Genomic DNA, 25,863 nt, shown 5'->3' with positions numbered 1-25,863 from the left:
GGTTTATAACGGTTTATAGCGCTCTTGACAACTGTTGGGGTCTATGACACATTCCATATACCGTGTTTAAACTACTAATCAAAATAAAGTACTTGCATGTAACATATACATTAGTAATATTTTCATCATTACTAATGTATATGTTACACGCAACCAATACATAGATATACTTTTGAAATATAATGATTGGCTATAAGTATTTTGTTTAAATTTGTGATATGATGTGTTTGTATACTGATGTGATTAGTTATGACTTATAAACAATATGTTCACATAGTTTGAGGCAGTGTAACATAACTTGTCAATAAGAATAAGAACAATAATATATACATATTTTCAAAAAAAAATTATAATTTTTTAATAATTGTTTGGTTCATTTCAATTTGTGGTTGGAGGGTGTTCCACCCCAGCTTTTGTTGCATATGTCTCAGCAGAAACGTGTGTATTTTCCTGCGAATGAATTTGCATGAATTTCAGGAAACTAAAGAAGTCTGCGGACTCTGCACAGCCTGAGAAGGCAAGTCCGCAGTGGATTCTGCAGGTCTGATTCTTAGAAATCTGAACTCATTTTAGTTTGTCTTGAATTTCTCCAGCTCTCGTCCTGGACAGCCCTTCAAATAGAGGACACCTTCAAATTTATTTATTTATTACATTTTATTACATTTATTACATTTTATTACAAATAAAGGATGGTATTCTGGCTGCCTTTAAAACAGAGAAGTGTCCTCTATAAAAGTGTACAAATGGGCACCCTAGCTGACAGTAAAGCAATACAGCTTCCTCAAACACCCATTGCAAAAATTATAAGAGCATAACCCAAGAGTGATCAGTTTGGAAGGTGACAGGCTCAAACTTCGTGTTTCTGTCTGCTTAGTTCTGTATTTTGATCTGGATTATCAGATGCCCTCCTTTAAAAGGGGCCACCCCTTGCTTTTAGGACACCACATCTTCTGGTTTTAGAATATGCCAACTCATTAGAAGAACAGGAAACTTCTGGTGCACATATCTAGGTAAAATAATTGTGTCAAAACTTCATGATATTACTTTGAAATTTGGACCTGGCTGCCCTAACAACATCCATGGAGAGACTGAAGAAGGCCTGTTCTTGCCTTCTGGAGGAAAAACACACACACAATGGGAATATACCTTAAGAGGTAAATCATGTAATGCGCCTTTTTTCACCATTGTATTTGATAATTATTCAGCCCTTCTTGCTTATGCGAATTAGACGCAATTCATAACTGAGTACATTTTCACAGACAGAAGGCAAAGTACACATGGATTCAACTCAGAAGAGATTTCATTTATTTATTTATTTTGCGTAGGTGTTTTTGAATTGCATTTAGAAGGCATTCATAACGGAGAAGGAGAAGATAGCTGGGTATTGATTGACTTGCAAGGAACTGACTTCAGCAGAAGCTATCAAAGTGTTTCTGCATGTTTAAGCATTGCTCATGAAATTGAAATGAGCCACCTATAATCCTAAACAAAGCAAAACAACCCTCCTGGGAGAGGCAGGAATAGTCTTTTGATATATTCGCTTCCTCTCTACATTGAGGGGTAGATATTGTTGTAATTGGATATTAATCCTTCAGAAATACTCTCTCTCTCTTTCTCTCTCTCTCTCTCTCTCTCCCTCCCCAAATCTATGTTCATTTTCTTAAAAATATTGATGGGATTTACTGAGCTATGATCATGTTCCTTAAGGCTTGCAACATGGGGTGTTTGTGTGTGTGTGTGTGTGTGTGTGTGTGTGTGTGTGTGTGTGTGTTTTATCCTGCGACTAAGATGAATCATCTGGCCAAAACATTGCTGGCCTTGTTTGTATTTGTCAGGGGAACTTTAATCTTAGGGCAATGTCGATATGAAGGAACATCACTCTTGTTACCTAGAATTTGTTGTTGTTGTTTGTTTATCTTTATATATAAAGTACCCACTGATTGCTGTATTTTAGGCACTTGCATTATAATTCCAGCCAGAGAGTTCACTGTGCCCAAGAGCAATAGGCAGAGAAGATGCTAGTAATTCTGCCAAACCACTTATTTTTGCCTCCCCAAAGTAGAAGCCTTTCCCCATAATCTAATAAATTGGAATTTCAGTACAGAAGCAGAAGCAGGCATTTCCCCCCGACACACACACTATACGCATGTGTATGTTTGTTTATTTCACCCTGTGTCCAAGGAATTCTGTGGGGAAAACATGGTTCTCCCTCCTCCATGCTGCCATTTTAACTTTGTGACAACCCTGCATGGTGGGTTAGGCTGAAAGATGGTGATTGGCCCAAGATCACCCAGCAAGGCTTCATGGCTGAGTGAGGGTTTGGAACCTGGGTCTCCCCATTCCAAATCTATGCATTGCACCATGCTGGCAGTGTTAGGGTGACCCTATGAAAAGGAGGACAGGGCTCCTGTATCTTTAACAGTTGTATTGAAAAGGGAATTTCAGCAGGTGTCATTTGTATGCATGTTGCACCTGGTGAAATTCCCTCTTCTTCACCACAGTTAAAGCTGCAGGAGCTATACTGCAGCTATACTGTGACCTGGGCCAAATCTACACGTAGTACTGAAGGTGCTTCCGTGCGCCTCCAGTGCGCCGTCAAAACGATGGTGTAGACTGCGAAAGAACAGACGGAGGAAGAGGAGGAGGAGGCTGGGGAACCGGCTGCGTCCTTGCCGCCGCCGCCTCCCCGCCGGCCTCCTGCTGCCGGGCTAAGAGCCACCCAAGTCGGAGAGCTCGGCGGAAGCCGAGCTCTCCGACCTGGGTGGCTCTTAGCCCGGCAGCAGGAGGCCGGCGGGGAGGTGGCGGCGGCAAGGACGCAGCCGGTTCCCCAGCCTCCTCCTCCTCCGCCTCCTCCTCCATCTCTTCTTTCGCAGTCTACACCATCGTTTTGACGGCGCACTGGAGGCGCACGCAAGCGCCTTCAGTACTACGTGTAGATTCCCTCCAGATTTAAAAGAGGGCAGGGCACCTGCAGCTTTAACTGTTGTGATGAAGAGGGAATTTCACCAGGCTGTCCATATATACAAATGACACCTGCTGAAATTCCCTTTTCAGTGCAACTGTTAAAGATACAGGAGCCCTGTCCTCCTTTTCATATGGTCACCCTAGGCAGTGTCACATGCACGCATGCACCCATCTGGTGTTTGTGACTGATGTTGGCAGCTTCAGTGACCTTGTGTTAATGGGAAGCAAGTAGGAGACTGCAGAAGGCTGGATCTTTTCAAAGAACCTGAAGTGGTGTGAAATGGATGCATCTTTTCTTCATTCTGCCGCAAATTTCCATGAAGGGTCCCAGTTTGAAGCAGAAAGGTTCATTCATAACTGAGCATAGCTGTGCTTCCTTTTCCAGTCTCAGTTTCCTCCAGACCCATCTTTTATGAAACACCATATTTATCATATCGTGTTCGTGAACTACTTCACTGATTTAGCCCATGGGCATCCTTCATTCATACACTTCTAGATTGCTGTAGGCTCACACTATGGCAAGGGTGTTGAACACCTTAGCCCAAGGACTGAATTCCATTTTGGAGCTTCTAGTGATGAGTGGAACCAATAGTAGCAGCCTATTTTAGGGCTGTGCAAACTTCGGATCCGGAATTCCGAGGCATGGTGGCAATTTTTTTGTAGAATCCACCCTTTTGTGCACAGTCTTAGTGGGAAGAGAGAAAAATGTCCTTCAACTCCCAGCATGCATTGTTGACAACCAGAGAGCAGCATTGTGTTGTCATTGGCAATACTGGACTACGTGTTTTCAGAATAAGCCGTGACTTGGCATTTAGAGAATAAGAGACTAAGCCTTTCTGTGTGGAGTAATGATGTCGCATTTAGAGAGTGAAAATTAAGAAAACTTCACACACTCTTTAGAGTGACTACAGTTAAACACAACCCACTTTATGCAAATTGTGCTAAGACACCACCCACTTTATGTAAATTGCACTAAGACACAACCTACTTAATGCAAATTGCGCTAAGACACAACCCACTTTATGTAAATTGCACTAAGACACAACCTACTTTATGCAAATTGCGCTAAGACACAACCCACTTTATGTAAATTGCACTAAGACACAACCTACTTTATGCAAATTGCGCTAAGACACAGCCCACTTTATGCAAATTGCACTAAGACACAACCTACTTTATGCAAATTGCGCTAAGACACAACCCACTTTATGCAAATTGCGCTAAGACACAACCCACTTTGGTGGGAGCCATGAGGAGAAGGGATTCCTGGGGGAAAGTGAAAGGAAGAGAGGGGAGGTGTGCTGGATTATAGAATTCTCCTAAGTTTGACTCCCTATGTATGCGGCCACCATGTGGTGATAATCTAAGCAGCTTCTATGGCACTTAGTTCCTTGAAAAACTGCACAGAGATGCCCTTCATCATAGGAACAATTTAGTCCACTCTGAAGTCCCACTGTGCAATGCAAACAAAGAAACTAAGTTTACAACAAGCTTTCTGATTATTCTTTTTGAAAATCCAGACAGCTGTCCTTACTGTATCTTTTCCATCAAACTTTTCTACAATGCAGAAAATGTCAAGACATGCTGGGAAGTAAAAGTACATACAGAGAATTGCACAAAATGTCAGGTTTTGGATAAAAAGGGGTTGGGGAGGAAATGTCACAAATCATTGCCTTTGCTCTTCTACTCATTCAGCTGATAGCTTCACTAATTATAGTAAATGTTCTGAACTTTCCTAGAATATCCCTTTCAAATATGAGCACTTCATTCTGAAATTGTAGGAAATCTATACATCGGCTTATCTTTAAAGAATGATAAGTTCTTATATAAATCTCTTATCTGTAGTAGTGTGGGTGAGAGTGATGGAGAAACCCGTACACAAGAGAGAATGTGAAAGCTATGAACGCTTAAAGCTACCGATGAATCACACTTATTTTAGAGAACTGAAGATGCTATATAGCCATTGTCGCCTGAAGAGGTGTGTGCAGTTATTTCTTTTGTCCCACTAAAGTCTCTGTTTTCCAAGGATTTTTCCATAGTGCATCGAAAATTGTAGTGGTGCGTAACAAAGGGGTGTAAATGACATGCGAAGCATACTGCCTTCAACTTTGGAGGAGGGGGGAAATATACCTCTAGACTAATGGTGCTTGCAGATGACACTTTTGTAGCACAATCATCCTGCCTCAATCATAGAATTTTAGAGAGGGGCCTGGTGGTCCAGGTGTTGTCATTTTCCATTTGTATCCTTCTTCCGTGTTTTCCCACTGCCTCTTCCATCATCTTTATTTTACCACAGAAAGTTCACTGAGGTGGGAAAAGACAAATTGGCCCTGTTCAGAAGACACCTTAAACCACGGCTTTAACCATGGTGGTTAAGCTAGAATGCCAGGTCGTGTTCAGAAGACACCTTAAACCAAGGCTTTAACCACAATGACTAAGGCAAAAAGCCTTATTCACTGTGGTTAAAACCATGGTTTAAGGTGTCTTCTGAACGGGGCCAATAACTGCAGAATGTCTTCTCACTGGTAACACCAGGAGCCATATGTTTGAACGCCCTTGCATGTACCTTCGAGTTCTATTAAAACTTTTTTGAAAGCAAGCTGAATAGAACTGCGTCCAGTATCCGAAATGGGAACATGTCTGACCATAAAGCCTTGCAATATGTGCAGAGTTGGATGAAGTGTTCCCCTCAGTTGGCCAGTGTGTTTATATGTGTGCATACAGACACAGGAATTGAAAGACAATGAGGACAAATGGTAGTTAAATCTAGAAAGTACATACTATGACCATTGTTAACAATGGCCCCAATCCAACTAAAGTTAGTTGTGACTTGGTCCCACTTGAAACCAGTAGAGCAAGTGAGTTACAACCAATTGCTTGCAATGGCAATTAGGGATGCCTAACTTTAGCAGGATTGGGGGGCAACATGTTAACTTTTTTTCACAACTGCTATTAACCAAAATAAATAAATCATGTCTCTTCCAGTTGTGTCCAGATTTGAAGTAATGACTTTATTCAGACAACATGCTGAGCCTCAGTTGTTAAGCATTTTGAGCTAAACATTATACTTAGTATGTCATGTGAACCATTTCTAACCATGGTGACTACATAACCATGGTTTAAATGCACCCACTAACCATTTGCTGCAAAAGGGTGAGCAGCCTAACCATGGCTTACTGTGTTATCTGAACATGCCCAAAGTTTAATAAAATACTAGGTATCATTTCTGGAGTGCCATCTATGTGCACGGTACTTTACAAAGAACAGGTATGACAAGATGACGTGATGGCTACCATTTTTGATGGCCCTTCTTACAATTATCATTTTTTATTATTAATATTGCTGTTATTTATTTATATAGTACAAATTGACAGGCCTCTGCCCTGAGGATCTTACAATCTCAGATTAGATGCATGGTAAACACAGCGAAGGGAAGAAAGTGGAAGCAGGGGTAAACAAAGCAAGAGGTGGTTGTTTCAGCTGCATGTGCTTGGGTCTAGGGTATGACAGTATGACAGTAGGGCCTGGGGGTGCCAAAGGCTATATCCTCATCTGTGTACAAAGTGGGCATAATATTCTGATTGTTTTGAAGCTCAAGGGCAGAAAAAAAATACTGTAATTTACTGTCGTGTTTCTCAGAAAACTCTTGCTTTCGATGGGAGGCAAGTGATGAGGCCTGCTAGGAAATCTACAAAGCTTTTATTAAGCAACAAACATCTCTTCTACCTGAAGAGAGTCTAATCTCTTGGAAACTTCCCCCTAGGCAAAACTATGCAAACTAAGCAAGACAATTGTCCAATCAAGGAGAACAGGAAGCCTGTTCCCAAATGCTCATAACTTTAGAGAGCTTGGTGCGGAGGCAGGTTCTGGCACAATCCTAGTCAGACCGACTTTCTCACGCCTTCCTTCCGCTCTGTGCGTTTTAGCTTCTAGCGGACGATAACATCAGCTAGCTTGTCGGAGCATTCTCCTCTGGAAGAAAGCTCACTTCCCACTGAGTGTGTAGGATTTGGCCTTGAGGAGATAAGCTCTGGAGAGGGCTGACTCCCAGCTGGTGAATCACCCGTGAGAGCTTTCTCCCCCACTGGTACAGGCTGGCTGGTGTCTGGCGCCGCCTCCTCTAGTTCCGAATCTGATTCTGATTGATTACCTGAAACACCTTCTCCCAAAACAGGAGCAGTAGGGTTAGACATGACGTTTACTTACATTGGCTGGAGTTGGAAACATAAGGCTAAAATCCAAATTTCTAAATAAAAGCATCCAGTAAGATGCCAATCCATTGATTCAGAATATAGGAAAGGTCTTCCAATACTTGGAAAAAGTCAGTGAAAGTGGGAAAAAAAATCCATTAATATTTGTAAGATAACCCACAGCAATTAACTACTCTCTGTGTGTTTCACCATGACATAGCTTGTCTCAATGTATGTGATGCATATATTTTTTGCACACCATCTGTCTAAGCTCGGACAGCATTGTGTTATGTTGCCATGGGTGAAATTCCCATTCTTTAAGTTTTATGCTGATGGAAGCTACATAACACTCATGTAATGCTGGAAAACCATCATAACATCAGTATCTGTCAAAGCACATGCTCAGCCTCTTCAGTTTTTCTAGCATGCCGTGATGATGCACATCATTTACAGTTTCTTATATTCCTTCCCCAGATCCCCTGTTATGGCTGGAGGCTTGTTTGCGGTGAACAGAAAGTGGTTTTGGGATCTCGGTGGCTACGATCCAGGTTTAGAAATCTGGGGAGGGGAGCAGTATGAAATTTCCTTCAAGGTAAGCCATCAACATGCTTCTTCACGATACACAACTGCTTGTGTATGGTACGGGCAAGTATTGTATTTCTATCTGTAAGACTCATACAAAAATGAAACACATTCACATGTATTTTTCCAAAATCTTTTCTCCTTCAACTAAAAGTAGCCTTGTGGGGGCGGGGGGCATTTAAGTGGAAGAATGGTGGTGGTGGTGGTGGGGGTGCTTAACTCTTTCCCTGCCAGCAGTTTCTCTGCTCAAAAATGGCCCCTTCCAAGCTGCATTCCCATATGGGAGGAGACATGGGAGGCAGTGTGCTGTAGTGTGTGCATGTTTGTTTATTTGTGTGTATGTTTATATTAGATACCTTATAAAACAAGTTCTCTAGGCATTGTGTGAACTGTAAGATTAGTTAAAAATCACAATAATGCAATAAAAATCCAACATTCAGATCTTTTACAATCCTAAAACTCAACACAAAATCACATGCAGGAATGCTATGGATAATATGCAAATCATAGGAGCTAAACGCCAGCAAATTACAGGAGTGGTTAGTGGGGGCAGTATCCAACTGTGTCATTGCACTAGGACTAATGATGTTGCACTAGTGGAAATTATGCACAAGAGGAGAATACAAACAGAGGTTGAATAAGCAGTTGTCCATTACACTTGTGCAACCTATTGTGCAACCTAATGGCACAACTGATTGCACAACCAATTGTGCAACCAGTTACACATAATGAACAACCACTTGCCCAATGAGAAAATTTTGCTAGTGCTATTTGAGTTTGCAGAATGACACCATTGGAATAGGGCTTATTGGAACAGGGCTGGAGCAACCCAGGTGCAAATTCCCACTTAGCTGTAAAGCTCTTAGATGTCAGGATCAGGCCCACTCTCCATGGTGTTGTGTATTGCAAATGGGACTCAAAGCAAAAAAGAGGAGGAGGAGGAGGAGGAGGAGAAAAAGAAGAAGACAAGACAGGAAGCAAGAGAGGAAATTCTCCAAGATTCTCCAGGACTCAAAGAGTAATCTTCCCAGGAGGTTATCGAACAGGAGGCCCAGTCTCAGAGATCATCTTCCCTGCTCCTGGGAGCTCAGTCTTTGTTGGAGGGAGAGGGAATATCGGAATCGACAGATTCCAGAGTCTGCCACAGGGTCAAGTGGGCAGAGTTGAGAGGAGGGGGGTCCACTAGGTTAGTCACCCACCAGAGGTTGTAACATGAAGACCCTCCCGGAAGGAGGGGTTCAGTAAAAGCCTGCCAGGCACTGAGTGAAACTGTCCATTTGGTTGATAAACAACTGCCTTGCTTTCTTAGGCTAATTACGGTGAGAGGACAGCTCCTAGTATTCACACTCCCTTCAGGTGTGAAGAGATGTGTATTTACTGCATAAAACTTTGTGGATTGCATGGCAGACCTCTTTATTATCTCACATCTCGGCAGGAGGGCTTGAAATCATGACATTAGGCGACTCTGGGCCAGTCACTCTCTTTCAGCCTAATCTATATCGCACAGTTGTTTTAAGTATAACGAAAGAATTCCTTGAATTCTTTGGAAGAAATTTAGGGTAAAAATGGAACAACAACAATAATGTAACCCTGTGCAGTGGGATGCCTGAGCATGGTCCTCTCTCCCAGTCTCCTCAAAGTGAACCCTTCATTCCCCTACAACAGTTCCAAAGGGCCACAAAGGGCTGTGCTCCAGGCATATTTATTCATTAAATTCTATTCTATATCTTCACTGTGAATGGTGCTCAAGCTGGCTATCAATAAAATACATTGTCCTCCAGGATATCCTCAAGATTGTTCTAAAATGTTAACAGTGTTCTAAGCAAAATAAAACATGTGAGAATATTTGTATTGTAAACTGTCCATCCCATCCAATTACATGTAATTACCTCCATAGGATTTCCAGTACTCCACCTACCTTGTGCATATATGAATGTTTGCAAGCAAATTTGTACATCTCATTCTAGCTCAGAGTTGTTGTAAATATATATATATATATATATATATATATATATATATATATCCTGCTCCCGTTCCAATTTTTGAGCAAAAGCAGCAATTGCAGCTCAGTGCCTGCTTTGGGTTCAGAAGGTCCCAGATCTAGTCCACAACACCTTCAATTAAAGGATGAGGAGTGAAGTTATAGGACAGGCCTCCCTTAAAGACTCTGGGAGGCCTTTCAGTGCTGTCAGGGTCAACAATACTGGGCTAGATGGACAATTAGTCTGGCGTCAACAGTGAATCTGAAGAATGAGTCAAGAGGTGCGCCAAGACTGGTTCCACCATACACCCCAATGCAACAATGGGAATCCACGCAAACTCCATGTCATAGCTTCATATCAATTCCTCTGTCCCATTCCAGTTGCAGACTTCCTCAGTAGTGGTTGGCTTATATTCCAAATGGCTTGGAAATCGTTCCTACTTCATCAGTGACATCCTGAGTCATTATCAAGGACTTACAAAGACTTTTCACAAGACACAAGGTATCGGGCACCATGGTTAGGACAATGATGAATCCATTAAAGCAGATTGTTGAAGGTGACTGGGGCCTTTGCCTTGCACGTTTTCTGCTAAAACAATATATCACACCATGTAAGGAGTTCTGATGAACTATTAATGAACAGATTGCTAACAACTCTGTTTGATCATATGCATCCTGACCTAACCAAGGATTGACCAAAAGAGTCAGAAGGTAATGGTGGAGTCTGAAGAACTGCACATGGTTTTGCCCACCCACTCCCAACAACATTATGAATGCCAGAAACCACAGCCCTGGTGTTATGTGGATTCCTGAGCCCATGACTCAAGTTACGGGATCTTTATCCTACCAGGCTCACTCACCAGATGGTCAAGTGTTGCATTGACAGGTGAATTGAATGAGATGATGATTGTCAGGTCCACCAGTTCTCTCTGAAGGTCCTGGGGACATTCCGGTGGAAGAGACAATGACCCTGTGGCAACTCTGGAAAGTAGGCAAGAGCACTCATGTCTGGACCCTGACAAGGGTCAACATGATCCAGAGCCAGCTGAGGTGTCAGGTGCCTGATTATCAACTCAATGCACAACTGCTATCAATGAACAGTCCACACTCCAGCTCTCTCCAAGCATCTTCAGGACTATGTGACTTGGAGGAAGAGAGAGACCAGGAAATGCCTGAGTCAGGTCTTTGAGCATTGTGTTTTTCATTTCTGTTCTGCCTTGCCAAGGCCAATCAACTGCATGACCTGTTCTCAGTCAGTAAGCTTTTTCTTACTAAAGTTGTTGTTGGTTATGTACCCTCTGTGTGACTTTCTCTTTTCTTCAGTAGGCGTAATACTTGACATTATACTATTTTCCACCACCATCACCACCACCAAAATGTTGAGGGTATCGGTGACTCTCCTATCTGGGCTTCCTTAGACTGTGATATGTTTTACTACAATTCTGCTCTGAAACTCAGTCCACATCTAACTCCAAGATCTTCATAGTCTGATTTAATCCTGTGTGATGCTTACTCTGTGTTTTACTGCTGAATAAATGTAATATGGCAGTCACTGATGCTATTGAAAACCTAGTTACTTTCTACAAGCATCAAAGAGATATAAAACAAGTCCTTCACTAAATACAGAGAGAGAGAGAGAGGGAGAGAGAGAGAGAAGACGATGGATGCACTGAATGAATTGCACAGAAGGCTCCAGATTGCCAACATGTATTTGAGGGTGTTTTCAGCAGAATCAAAATGACCTGCATGAACTGAACTGGTGTCATGTAACTTTGAATCAATTCCATATTAAAAGAAAACAAAGCTGAAAGACAAAAGAAGCACACGAGGTAAATGGATGGACAGTTTGTTTAGAGTACATCAGCTTGCACTCTGTATTGTTAGGGTGTTTCAGAGATAAATGAACACTGCCTCTTGCATCTCACAATTCTGACAGGAGGCCTAAAGATTGTATTATCCCATTTCCTATGTCCCTGTTATTTGTCATTGGAAGGAATATAATTGCAAGGCAGTCTATCCCTCTCTGCGCAGAAACCATGGTAACCATACTGGAAGCTCGGGTACTAAATTGTCCCAGCCTGTTTTGTTCAAGTGACGGATTCTTTGGAGAGGGCTGTGTTACACTGGGGCTCGTTTCAGCCATATCTCCCCATTCATCTCTTTACTGTGAGTTGACCTAAGGGTCCATGTCCTTCCTCATGAATAGATTTTGAAACGGTTTTCAACAGCATTTTGTACTATTTGCCTAGAAGAAATGATAACTCTCTCTGTGATGTCTCTTTTTCTGAGGGGTCGGGGGCAGAGGGAGCCCTCTAGAAATAAAATATATGCAGAAAGGCGTTGTTTCTTTGAAGTGTAGTTGGGGGCAAAGGAGTTGCGGAAGTGAGATCAAGAGTTTTTGTGTAGTCTGTTTGGGGAGTGGGGGGAGAAAAGAACAGTAGTAGCGAATGACAAGAACCTTCTGCCCAGATATGAACAAATCACAATAGTTAGCATTTACTGAATTGATTCAATGTCAGCACCTGGCACTGCAAAGACCTCAGTGTTTATACCTGCCCTGGGACCTTATATTAAGCTGCAGGGTCTGAGGGTCACCATTTTGACTTTCATTAGTGCCCCAGAGTTAGACAGGTCAGGCCTCTGTGGCACTGTGGGAATTTAAAATGGCAGCTCCTAGCTGCCCATGCACTGTTACTCCTGGTAGTAAGGTGGGGTGGGGTGTCTCATATATATATATAGAGAGAGAGAGAGAGAGAGAGAGAGAGAGAGAGAGAGAGAGAGAGAGAGAGAGAGAGTCACCAAGAAATCCTTAAGATGTGATGTCCCAGGGGGTGGTAGTAGATTTCTTTTTTTAAAAAAAAAAAAAGTTTTTTAAAATATTTTTTTCCACCAAGTAAAAAATCCCTGGAAAGAAATGGGTTTTCCAAATCTCCACCACCACCAAATTTCCAAGACTTTACATCTCTAAGCCCCCTCAAACCTGAAGCTAGCCCTGTACAGAATCCTCAAAAGATTTCACATATATGTCAGTCCTTATAACTGGGTTGCAAAACCTCAGACCCAGGGCCAAATCTGGTCTTCTGGTGGTCCCAGTCCACCCAGAAGGCCATGCTCCCTTTCCCTGGCCCTACCCAATTTCCTCCAAGCATCAATCATTTGTGCAGCATTTTCCTCATTCTAAAAGGTTGAAGGCCTCTCCTAAAGCTTTAGTTACTGGCAGTAAGAGCTTTAAGCTACAATATGCTGGCATTGTTCGCATTTTGGGCCCACCTCTTTTGCGTTCAGCCCTGCCCACTACTAAAATGCAGCCCCCAAGACTTTCTCCAGAATGGAATTCAGCCCTTGGGCTGGAAGAGATCCAACGCCCCTGCCTTACAACACTCTTATGAGGTGGCCATATTACAAATGGAAGGATGAAGTAAAGAAGTACAAGGAGGATTTTGAAATGCCAGCAGAAGCCAAGAACAAGATGACCACAGCAGTAAGAACAACAACAGCTGCACAAATTTATTGTTCCACACTCGATTTCAAGATGTACCTGTTTATCAAGGTGTTGAATAAATTATGCCTAATCTGAGTGTATCCAAGTCCAAGTTAAAGGAAGCCAGATTCCAGCTGGACATCAGGAAAAAATTCCTGACTGTTAGAGCAGTATGACAATGGAAGCAGTTACCTAGGGAGGTTGTGGGCTCTCCCACACTAGAGGCCTTCAAGAGGCAGCTGGACAACCATTTGTCAGGGATGCTTTAGGGTGGATTCCTGCATTGAGCAGGGGGTTGGACTCGATGGCCTTGTAGACCCCTTCCAGTTCTGCTATTCTATGATTCTATGATTCTAAAGGCACTATCCTGAGTACATGTAGGATTACAGCCAAGTTCCACTTCTAGCACTAGCCCAATGCATGCTTTAAAATTAAATAGCTAAATAAAGCTTTAAAATCCTTTCCCTTAAACAATCTTGTTCTAAAGCGAATATAATATCCAGGATAAATATGTTTTTGGTATAGCTTTAAAATAACCAGAACGAAGCTGCTGCTGAAGTCCAACATTTACATATGAAACAGAAATTGAGGTTTGATGTATTAATTCCACAATATACACAGATAAAGCAAAGGTACTGAAAACTCCTTGAGCTATTAATAGACATGCTGATCATACCAAAAAAAGAAGATATTTACCAAACTTCTCCGTTTTTGTTTGAATAGAGGATCAGAACATTTTTTTGGAAATGGAGGGAGAAGGATAAAAGAATTTCAGTCGCTCCAAAAAATAATAAATATAAAAATTGCAGTAGTTGTTTCAGTCTTTCCTATACAATAGAATGTCCAATTAATTTTCTATGAATGGCCTAAAGGAATTTATTGATGGGAGTCTTGGGGCAAACTATGTTAGACACATATGTGTTTCGCAAAGCCCTGATGTGGTGGTGGTGGTGGTGGTGGTGTGTATGAAAAAGCCTGAAGGGGCTGAAAGTTTGAGTAAGGAAGCTGTGGGAGAGAGACGTAAGGGAGTGTTTATCCCTTGTCCTGTAGTCTGTCTTTCTGCTCAAAATGCACCCCCAGATGCCCCCCCCCATGGGGTCCTACATATGGAACCTCCTAGGTGAAAGCATCCAATGGGGGGTTCATTTTGAGGGAGGGAAACAGTAAACAGGGAAAGGGTTGAGCACTCCCTCTCCTTCATGTGCTGTGTTTCCAGTCAAAATCGTAAATTCCTGAAGCTGCGTTCCATCTGAAAAAGTGTTGGGCTTCATCGCACACAGCTGCATGTAATATGTAGCTCATCCCCAAGTCAATGAATTATTTCCGTTCATTCATAGGAAAGGGGCCAAACTAGATAAGAAAATGGAGATCCATGTTCAAATCCTCTATCGAAAGAGATCTGATGGGAGGGGCTGTAGGGGAGTGGTAGAGCACATGGTTTGCATGCACATGGTCCCAGTTTCAGTCCCCGGCATCTTCAGGTAAGGAAGGAAATCCTCTTGGCTGAAACCCTGGACAGCCATTGCTAGTCAATGTCAACAAGACTGGGCTAAGTTGGACCAATAGTCTGACTCAGGATCAGGCAGTTTCCTTAGAAATTTTGGCAAATGGTGGCCATAGTGGTGGGGTGAAAAGGCAAAGCACCCACAGTGCTGGATGTAGTAAGTTTTCCCCTAAATGAACAAATAGTACCTGGGGCAGGGGTAATTTTCATCAGGAAAATGGCAGAAGACAAAAGGATTAACCCCATCCCCCAAGTATAGAAGTCCTAACCTACATTGGAATAGTGTAGGCTGCTATTTGTCAAAATGTAGAAAGATAGGATATTTAATTTAGTTTGGTGCCAAAATTGTGTACAACAATTAATAAGTGATCAAATGAGTCACTGAAGTTTTAATCAAATGCCATACGAGTTCTCCTGGACCTCTCAACAACTTTTGATACTAGGGGTGTGTGGAGCGGGTCTGCTCCTCTCTGAAATTCGAAGCAGAGCTCCGATGATCAGCTTTCCTGCTTTGATTTTTGGAGAGGCTCCCTTGCTCCACTTCATTGGATTATCCATCGAAGCTCTGCTTTGTTTTCAGATAACCACTCCCTTGTAGTCTATGGAAAGTAACAAACATGCTTACATCTCTGTCATTTTTAAAGCTAAAGAGATGAAACTTGGCACCCTGGTAGCTCTTAAGTAGGGTTTTAGTCATGCCAAGTTGGAAGCAGGTCTGTTCATGTCTTGTTTTTTAGGAATTTTTTAAAGTTAGACTAACTGCTCAATTGTAGTCTATGGGAATTAACAAAAATGCTTACATCTTCATTTTTAAAGTTAAAGAGATGAAACTTGGTACCATGGTAGCTCTTAAGTAGCTAGGCAGAGAGCAGGGTTGTGTTAATTAACTCCTCTGATGCTGTGTTAATTCACCCCAATTTTTATCTGAAACTGCACATTTGTGGGATCTTTTATCCTTTACTTTGCTGATGCACAGCTGTGCATCTCCAGTTTACAAAAATAGAGATCTGCCTGACCATTTGCACTAATGGGGTAAAATGGGAGGGTACTCTCCAATTGCTTGGAGAGGTCATCTGGGGTTTTGGACTGTGGATGATGCCCAACTCTATTGCTCTTTGTCATCTAATATTGATGAAGCAGTTGATACTGCTGAAAGGTGTCTGGCTTGCTAATAGGCTGGATGAGGATGAACAAGCTCAAATTAAGGGTTTGTGCTCCCCTTGAAAGATCAGGTTCATAGTTTGGGAGTGTTCCTTGATCAAGAGCCTGGTGGTGGATTGCCAGGTGCTGGCAGTGATAAGGAAGGTGTTTGTGCAATTACTTTTAGTGAGACAGCTGCTATCTTTCCTGAAGTTGGTCTGATCTAGCAAGTTATCTATGCCTTGATCACATCACGTTTAGGCTATTGTAACATGCTTTACACAGGACTACCCTGGAAGAGCATCTGGAAGCTTCAGTTGGTGCAAAATCTAGCAGCCACACTGCAAACCACTGTACGGTGTCAAGATCATATCACCCCCAATACTGGTGTTGGTTTTAACCCTTAAGGCCCTGCTTGTCATCCTGACATGAATGGAATGTCACCATAAAGAACCTCGATGGCGGGCCTTCTCTGTAGCGGCACCCACCTTCTGGAAAACCCTCCCTCGTGTGGTTCGGGAGGCAGAAATGTAATAACTTTTAAACGCCTCCTAAAAACAAGCCTTCCTTGGGCTGTAATTTATTCTGGTTTTATGAGGTTTAAAAGTTTTAAACTGGATTTTATGGTTTTAATTGCAAAATGCCCAGAGAGCTTAGGCAGTATAAATATGTAAATAAATAAATAAATGGCTTAGAGACTGGCTATCTAAGAGACCATCTGCCATGCTCTGAACCTGCCCAGTTACTAAGATCAGAAGAAGAGGTCCTTTTGAGGACACCTTTACTTGCAGAGGCCAGCTTGAAGGGCACCCATGAGAGGGCTTTCTCCTAAACTTGTGGTATGCACTCTCCTCATTGCTATGAGTAGTCTCCACTCCCTGTGCTTTTAGAAAAGGTGTCAGGGCACACCTCTTTAACTTGGCCTTTTAAATTGTTTCAGTGGTGGTAGTGTTTTTGCTTATAATGGTGACTTACTGCTTTTAATGCTTTTATGGTGTTTGTGATGGTGCTGTGGCTTTTCATGTCTGTACACCGCCTAGATGGTTCTTGCCAAACAGGTATAAAAATATTTTTTAAAAGAAATAGGTTAATGAATGTTGTGGACACAGCCTTAAACTATCTAGTTTCCTTCCATTCAAAAAAAAAGATGCATATATGGATGGATGGAACCTGGATTCAATCCCAGAGTTTAACAACTCCCAGAGCTTGTTTGAGAAGAAAACTGAACTTTATAATTTCACATCTGCCGGTAGCCAGCTTCTTCAGCTTCAAGTCCCTTTAGTGTGTGCCACACTACATGGCAAATGACTATGGGTTTTATCTGTTACTTTTGAGGGTGTTTGCCCTGATACATAACAATGAAGCTGTTGGACAGTAAAAGACAGGTGATGGGGAAGCTACTGAGCTCCTTGTTCCCTTGTCATTGGTGAACGAAGAACAATATCAAAGACAACAGCTCAAATCTCTGTCTCCTTCAAACTATATATGTATATAACACTCTTTTTTGAGATCACTGCTCTGTCACTTATACATACATACATGTGCTAGGTACATCCAGAAGATTAATCCATCAAAGAAATGAAACCAAATATATTTTGTAACTGTTGCAAATAGGGCATATTAGACCTGTATATTAAAATTCAAAGAACAGGTAAGTGCTGGTATATTAAGTGCACCTCAGATATAGCATGCGGGTGGATCGTTTGGCATAAAAGTTGGTGGAGGAAAAGACATCCTTCCCTCCCACACTTTTTTCCTAACCTTGAGAAGCATGCAGGAGCTCATGAATCAAAAGTTCATTTTGCTGACTCTACTTCAAGCAGCAGCAGCAAGTGGTAACTTGCATGTGTGGATGAGCATTCACCGTCTGGACACCACCAATAGAATACTTGTATTTCCTGACATGATCTCAAACACAGAGTCATCTGTGAGCCATCAAGTTACGAAGACTCAAGTGGCGAGGAATCAAATGACGTGCATGCCTGGGCAAACTTGCCACCAGATCCCTTCCTGGGGGTTTGTGGGGAGGCTCCAGCAAATATTTCAGGATCTGGATACTCAGTATAGATGGAAGGGAAATAAGCTTCCATCAAGTGTGATCTGTAACAGGAATGTTGAATATCTTTCAGCCTGAGGGACAAATTCCATTTTTGGAGAAGCTATCTGGGTCTGCGTTCCAGTGATGGGTGGATCCAAAGGCGAAAGGAGTGTGGACAACAGGAAAAGAGGAGGAGTTAAAATACCAAAGAGGCCAAACTACTTTAGCTGAAAGCTTAGTGCCAGGAGCTAAGCTTAAGAGAGGCATTGCAACCTTAGAAGCCCCATTCTAAGAGGCATTCTCTTAGAATGGGAATAAACACAGAACAAAAGCTGGGAAATTATTGGTGCCCACTGGAAGGAGACATGGGCTTCTGGGGAACCTCAGAGGGCTGGATTGGTATGCCAGACCTCAGGTTCTGCACCCCTGGTCTACAATTTAGCTTCTATTTTTCCCCCAGCTTAAGCTGGGGCCTCCTGGACTCCCAAGCCCCAATGACATGTTCCTGTTTCCTTCCCCAGGCTTGCTGCTCTCAATGTCACGCAAGTGGACAGGAGACCAGTATATGGGCGTGGTGTCCATCACCAATGTTAGCCCACAGCCCAGATCAGCCTGCACAAGGTGGCAGCCACCTTTCTTGTGCATGTGCCAAACCCCATTCTTTTCCCTTATCAGTCCTACCTCAGCGCTGCTGTGAAGCAGATGCCCATTACGAAAGCAATGAAATGTCGGCATCTATTTTCATTAGCATAATAGAACCGACTGCATAAAAATGCAAATCCTGCATCCCAACAGCGGAAGGCATTCGGAAAGGCTAGCAGGATTGCCGTGCAGATGATGGATAACAGGGGGCGGGTGTGGTTGTTGTTTTTCAAAGCCTGGGCAGTGAAAGCGGTCAGCTCAAAGGTATAGACCCTGATTATTGCCACACATTGTGGTGGTGCCATGAATTATTTCTATCCTTGGTGGCAGTCCAATGGAAGCAGCACGCCTTGAGCATATTGCCGATGGAGGTCAAGTCAGAGCAGAGAGACACATCTGACTTTAGGGTCAAGGCTGCTGCTTCAAAAGTGAAATGATCCCTTGTTTCTTTCTGCAAACATCTCAGGCTACAGGCAGCTTAAAAACAAACCCAGGTTGATTCAACCCGGGCAGAAATATGCTAAGATGAAAAACCTGATGCAATCATTCAAAGAACATGTGTGGGCATAATGTGGGGAATGGGTTGGGACACATATGCCAGCCCCCCTCCTCTCACTCAATGTCTCTGCCCCCACACAAACCGGCTCCACTCCTGACCTTCTAGTGTTGAACAGGAAAGTCTGAAATGGGATATTAAACACAATCAGCTGAGCATGCTTACAATTAGTCATGCTGCAAATTTCGTAATTACTTGGTCTAAACCCATCCGTTCGTAATACTCACCTTTGTAATGAGCCTGGATCATAGTTTTACATATTCACTATTATCTTCGGAATTGATTTCAAGCTTCAGAGCATGCACAGTCTGCAGCAAAATGACAATTCTGCACACTGGGTTGGTTGGTTTAACCCTTTTGTGAACTGCCCAGAGAGCTTCAGCTATTGGGCGGTATAAAAATGTAATAAATAAATAAATAAACCCTTGAATAACCCAGTGTGTCCACGGCTGCTTCTGTCCTCATTGTCACCAGCACAGCTCTGGTTCTGTGAAGAGGAGGACTCTGTGGGTCCATCTTCTTCTCTCCTCCATGTACTAGTAGCAAGCAATGAATAAAGATCACATCACACAGGCAGGCCATATGAAAACAACCAATCAGGAAGGAAATACTTAATGTGGTGAGGCATGATGTCATGATGCATTATGCATTTCCATACAACAGCGCCCAAGATTGACTTTGATATTGTGCATATGCAAAAAAAAGGGGGGGGAGTAAGCATAGAACAATATTTCATGTTAAACAAGAAGTCTCATCTGAGCTAACATGGGTGAGTTTGTTATTTTTCAAGGAAATGGTGAATTAACCTGGAATAAGTTTACCTATCACTGCTTAAAAGTCTTCTTTGCAATTGGTAACTCAGCTTTCCTAGCTCCTGTACAGTATTTGCGGTGTTTGAGTAAAGAACTGGATAATAACCTTTAGCATAGTTCTGTGGTATACACAAAAAACATGCTTTTCTTCTAAGCTGGGCTTAAGAAAATGCATTTTATTGTTGTTGAGGTTGGCTGCGGATTCATTGCCATAAAAGAAGACACCAGAGTTTTACAGCTTGCTCGTTTAGACTGTCCAAAATTTCCGCTCTGCAATGCAAACTGGTAGCTTCACATAACCGAATTCCCTGTAGCTCTAACATTGGGGTGGTGGGGATTGAATCAGGTTGCTTCTCCATTTTAATGTCTTTAGTCCAGTTGATATTAAAAGCACATTTTAAGGAGCTCTGATCTGCCAAAAGAAATAAGTAAATGCTTCTAGTAATACTGAAACTCATACACAAACAGGAACAGCTGCTAAATGTCCTACAAGCCAGTCTGAGATTCATTTCAATTACCCTACAAACTGCGCCTTAGGTGTGCATTGCAGTGTATCTTCTGTTTTATATCTAGCACATATGTGCCAAATGTTATTTCCTCCTAATTGTTTTCACCTCAGTATTTCCAACAGCTTTCCTATTCTCTCTTCCACTTTCTTGTTCACTGATACAAGAAGATGTTATTTACGTCTTTACTCCTATTTGTTATTTATACAGTACTTTTTAATGTTTAAGGTCCTTTGCAATATCTATTGCACATATCTTTACAAAATCCAGTGTGTTGGACATGAGTCAGGGAGAGCTGGGATCAAATGTATGAAGCTCAGTGGATGACAGAGCCGGACGTATCATCAACAGAGTGAGGCAGTCACCTCAGATGGCAGACACTGGATGGCGTAGAAGGGAAAGTGGTGGTAGCCTCCTGGCTGTTCCCTTCTGTGAGAGGACAGCGCTGTTTGTTCACTGCATCCTGCCCTGTATCCCTAAGCTAGCCTATGGCCCTCAGGTGAGGCAGAAGATGTTGTCCCATCACCAGTGTTGACGTAAGATTCAACTGCCAGTCCAGTTGGCTTCTGTAGGTGGAAAGGAGAGCACCATCTTGTCTTTCACCTCAGGCAGCAAAATGTCTTGGGCCAGCCCTGGTGGATGACCACTACCTCTCAGTCTAACTTAACTCAGCAGGGTTATTGTGGGGATAAAATGGGATAGACTTAAATTTGAAATCCTGATTTCTTTGAAAGAAAGGTGGAATGCAGATGCAATAAACACACTTATTGTAGTGGCTAAAGTGCTGGACTGGGAGTTGGGAGATCTGGGTTCTAGTCCCCATTTGGCTTTGGAAACCCACTGGGTGACTTTGGGCCAGTCACGGACTCTCAGCCCAACCTACCTCACAGGGTTGTTGTTGTGAGGATAACATGGGGAGGAGGAGGATTATGTATGCCGCCTTGGGTTCCTTGGAGGAAAAAAGGCAGGATATAGATGATGATGATGATGATGATGATGATGATGATGATGATGATGATGATAATAATAATAATAATGTTTGCCCAGAGAATGGCCTGAAGGTCCATGCACTGCTAAAGCTGTCTAATCATTTTAGATGGGAACCACCTAGGAACCATATGTAAACTGCTCTAAGGGGATAAATGTGATTGAAAAATAATCAATAACCCTTGTGTGTATTTATTTGAAATATTTATATACCACTCCACATTCAAGAATTTCAGAGTGGTAGACAAATTGGATGAAAGAATAAAAGCATATGACTTTCTCTGGGATCAAGGCTTCTCTCAGGGAGAGAGAATGGAAGCAAAATGAGAAAATTAGAAGCTGTGAGAGGCAGTGGCCCTGTTCAGATGACACATTAAACCATGGCTTTAACCATGGTGAATAAGACAAAAAGCCTTATTCACCATGGTTAAAGCCATGGTTTAAGGTGTCTTCTGAATAGGGCTGGTGGCATGTGAAACACACCAGTAAATGAAGCCTAATATTATATACAAGTAATGGTCTCATTCTCTGAGCGTGAAGCTTTATTTAGCCAAATGGTATCACTCACACACAAGATGGAAGTATTAGCGGGCTTGGGAGAACCCAAGGTTTGCAAAAGTACAAAAAAGTTAATTATAGAAAACAAAAAACTAAAGAGGGAAATGCAGAAATGGGGAATGAGGACAGAGAATGCTCAGTGCTGACAGATGGTTTTGGAGTATTGGAAAAGGAGGGGTACCATGGAGTATCCTGGAAGAGGGCATGGTTGGCGGGTAAAAAACTGGAACAGAAGCACACCACACCACAACATTTTGTTTTGGCAAGTCCTATTTGCTTTTAAATGAATGTAAACACTTCTAAGGGGGGAAGACTGGGTGGGTTTATTCTGTCGATTTGACTGGGTTTTCTTTTCAGAGGACGTGAATTTAAAACAATCCATCTAAAGCAGCCTTCCTCAACCTGGGGCGCTACAGATGTGTTGGACTGCATCTCCCAGAATGCCCAGCTGGCTGGGCATTCTGGGAGTTGTAGTCCAACACATCTGGAGCGCCCCAGATTGAGGAAGGCTGCTCTAGGAAGCCATTGGCCTTTGTTTGTGTGTTGCGATCAAGACTCAGCGAAATTGTTCTTCACTAGAACTATTAGGGTTTACAATTGTTTACAAGGCAAATAAGACTTGTTAAGAAGATTAAAAATAACCGTAATATGAGTGTTTTGTTAATTTCCCCAAACTAACATAATCAGTAATGTATGCTGTCCTTTGGACATGGTTTACTATCTCTTCTGTTTCCCATTATCGTCCTTCTGGACCATTTAATTATATGATGCCATTTAGCTCCACAGGACTTTTCCCTCATAGTCATTTATGCTCATTGCATTTTTGGAGTTTGCGAAGTCCAGAAGAAGCTGTAGTAATTTCCAGTGTAGTGCAAGCGCTCAATCAAAATTCCTAACGATGTCAAATTCTTATTTATGTGGTAGAAAAATAGCACTGGTAACTGTGTTAACTATTGCCTTTGTGTCGTTGATTGCTCTATCTAAAAAATAATAATACTTTTTTTTAGATGCCATTTCTTCTTCCCAAGCAACAATCCTACTTTTTTCCAATCTCAGTCATCATTAGAAGAATAAGAACAGGATGGTTTGGTTTTCTTCGTACACTTGCATTCTTTTCTGCTATTGGCAACTTGTGGGCACTGCCACACTCTTACCTCTGTTGATATTCACCTCCATCTCTTTCTTTTTTGTTTCTCTCCCAGGTCTGGATGTGTGGAGGTGGCATGTTTGACGTTCCATGTTCTAGAGTTGGACACATCTATAGGAAATATGTCCCGTACAAAGTTCCATCGGGCACCAGTCTAGCAAGAGTAAGTAGCTAGGTTTTGATGCGCTTTTTTCAGCTGTAAGCTCTTGGTGGCCTCGGTCAGTCAATTTGTTCGGAAGTAGAGATTATCTAAAGCAAGGGTGTTGAACCTCTTTCAGCCTGAGGTCCAAATTTGGTTTCAGGCAAGCACTCGGGGGGCCACATTCCAGTGGTGGGCAGAGTCAAAGGCAAAAAGGGGCAAATACCAGCAGGCTTTTGCTTAAAGTAATCTTTCAGAAGAGGGGAGAAGAAATGGCACATAAGCGAGGGAACCCACAAATTATTGGTGCTGGTGGAGGGGAAGTAGGGCCAGGAGAAGGTATGTGGCCATCTGGAGCACCCCCAGGGGCCACATTAGGATCCAAAGAGGGCTGGATGCCAAGCTTGAGGTTCTGCAACCCTGAATCTAAAGAAACATCACACAACACAGAGGCTGCCTTCAAGTATCACATTCTTGATCTTCCAAATTGCCTTTTGGAGGACCAGGAACAAAAAACAAGCTCAGCCACTCCTTGGAATGTGTTCAGTGTTAAGTCTACTCTAAGTAGGACTAACACTGGGTACAACCCTTTCCTTTCACTCCTTATTCCTCTTTCTCATGCAGCTTAATGCCACATGGGAGACCCTGGGCCTAGAAGCTGTTCAAAATAATTCAGGACACACTTCACTTTAAGCAGAGGAACCACAGAGTGAGTCATAAGAACAGAAGAAGAGCCATGCTGAATCAGACCAAGGGTCCATCTAGTCCAGCACTCTGTTCACACAGTGGCCATCCAGCTACCCTTGGGAAACCCACAAGCAGGACATGAGTACAACAGCACCCTCCCGCCCATGTTCCCCAGCAACTGATATGCATCTGGCACTGGAGGTAGCATATAGTCATCAGGACTAGTAGCCATAGTCTGGCAAAGTGCTTCCCAGGAGAGCAGCAAGGGTGGGTTTGGCCCTTGAAAGCAACTGACTCCTGACATTAGGGGCTGAGAAGCATCCTTGGGACTCTAAGCTTAGGGATGTGTTTAACATTAGTCTTGTCACTGGCAGGAATGGCCCAGAAGATCAGTCCCTGGTTGAAAATAATGACCTTGGCATAAGCTGCTGCAATTTGTCCAGGGTATATTAAATCACCCTGAATCTGCAAGCCTGGCACGATGGCATTTTGCTGTAATGTTCTGTTTAGTTTTAGTTCAAGAGGCTCAAATTCAACTGATTGTCCCATCAGTTCCCACATGCCCCATTTCCTGAACCAACTGCTGGACAAAAGGGGCTCAGTTACATGAAGTGATCTCATAAGGTTGCTTTATCGAATCAATGAAATGCGAGCTTACCGATCAGTGCGTTTTCTAGCACTTGCATCCAAAAGGAAAGAATGAATTTTGTGTGGATAAGGTTTCCGAAAAAGGTACCTTTTGTTGTTATTTGGTCCTCAAATGCTGGTAGTTCATGCTTGACTTCAGCTACCATCACTCAACAGCCACACAGCTGAAAGAATGTCGATGAGGGAGTCATCAAGGAAGGAGTCCTCTTCCCTGTAAAATCTTCCTGTAGTAATAATGTGTTTTGTTTATGCCATTCTGACTTTCCACTGGAGGCTTCAGTTAGGTTTATAATAAACTGTTTGGGCCAAATTAACTGCCAGTTGGATACAGATCTCAATCTAGTGGGTCAATGGGCTTATACAGACAGTCAGTGAATCTTCTGCCCAACTGTAGGGCCAGCCCTACCATTAGGCAGAGTGAGGCTGCTGCTTCAGGTGGCGATACTAGGGTTTGTGTAGGGGAAGCCAAAGCAGTCCCCAGCCATTCTTCCTGAGCCCCGCCTCCTCTGTTGTGCTTTGTTCAAGGACATTGCTGTGGAATGGGGAAGGCACCATCTTGTCTTTCACCTAGGGTGACCATATGAAAAGGAGGACAGGGCTCCTGTATCTTTAACAGTTGTGATGAAGAGGGAATTTCGCCAGGTGCTACATGCATACAAATGATACCTGCTGAAATTTCGCTTTCAGTACAACTGTTAAAGATACAAGAGACCTATCCTCCTTTTCATATGATCACCCTACTAGTGACATCAGTGTCACTAATACAATCGTTACACTATTGCAATAGGCATGCTGTTTGGGGAAAAGAAAAACATGGAATCATCTTTTCCCAGCAACAACATAATGTGGATCTTAGGTCTGGAAAAAGTGCACTGGCCCCTCAATAAGAACGCTGCCTTAAGGAGAGATGTCAGGATCCCCTGCAACAAATGAGTAACACTTGGTGTTTGTTTTACTATAAAGTTCTGAGATCCAGTGGGTGGATAGTGCAAACAGGGATGTTTCAGTTGTGACACCATGACTTTGGGATGACATCGTCAAGCACATTTATTTGGCATGCACGTAGAGAACAATCCTAAACACTTTCCAGGGAGTAAGTCCCACTGAACTCAATGGGATTACTTTGAGAAAAACCTATATAGGATTGCACTGCACATTAAGCTTTTAGGCACCCATTAAAATGTTTTATTTTTATTAAGTGATTGATGGCACGGGAAACTTAAAAACAAAACTAATATAGCTTTTTATGTTGTTGCTGCTGGCAGGGTGTTGCCTATTGTTATATTATGAGTTTAATTTAT

The 25,863-nt window shown here is 42.6% G+C and overlaps 1 protein-coding gene across 1 annotated transcript in view; it reads left to right on the top strand.

Moving 5' to 3' along the window:
* Positions 1 to 25,863, top strand: part of GALNTL6 (polypeptide N-acetylgalactosaminyltransferase like 6) — a 642,113-nt gene that overhangs the window by 557,649 nt on the left and 58,601 nt on the right. The window contains exons 8-9 of the mRNA XM_063135437.1: positions 7,629 to 7,746; positions 23,144 to 23,251. Coding sequence (XP_062991507.1) covers positions 7,629 to 7,746; positions 23,144 to 23,251 — 226 coding nt within the window. The remainder of the gene's footprint in view (positions 1 to 7,628; positions 7,747 to 23,143; positions 23,252 to 25,863) is intronic.

Source organism: Elgaria multicarinata, chromosome 10, assembly GCF_023053635.1.
Source record: "Elgaria multicarinata webbii isolate HBS135686 ecotype San Diego chromosome 10, rElgMul1.1.pri, whole genome shotgun sequence".
NCBI classification, from domain to species: domain Eukaryota; kingdom Metazoa; phylum Chordata; class Lepidosauria; order Squamata; family Anguidae; genus Elgaria; species Elgaria multicarinata.
This window is presented reverse-complemented; position numbering and strand designations above follow the sequence as displayed.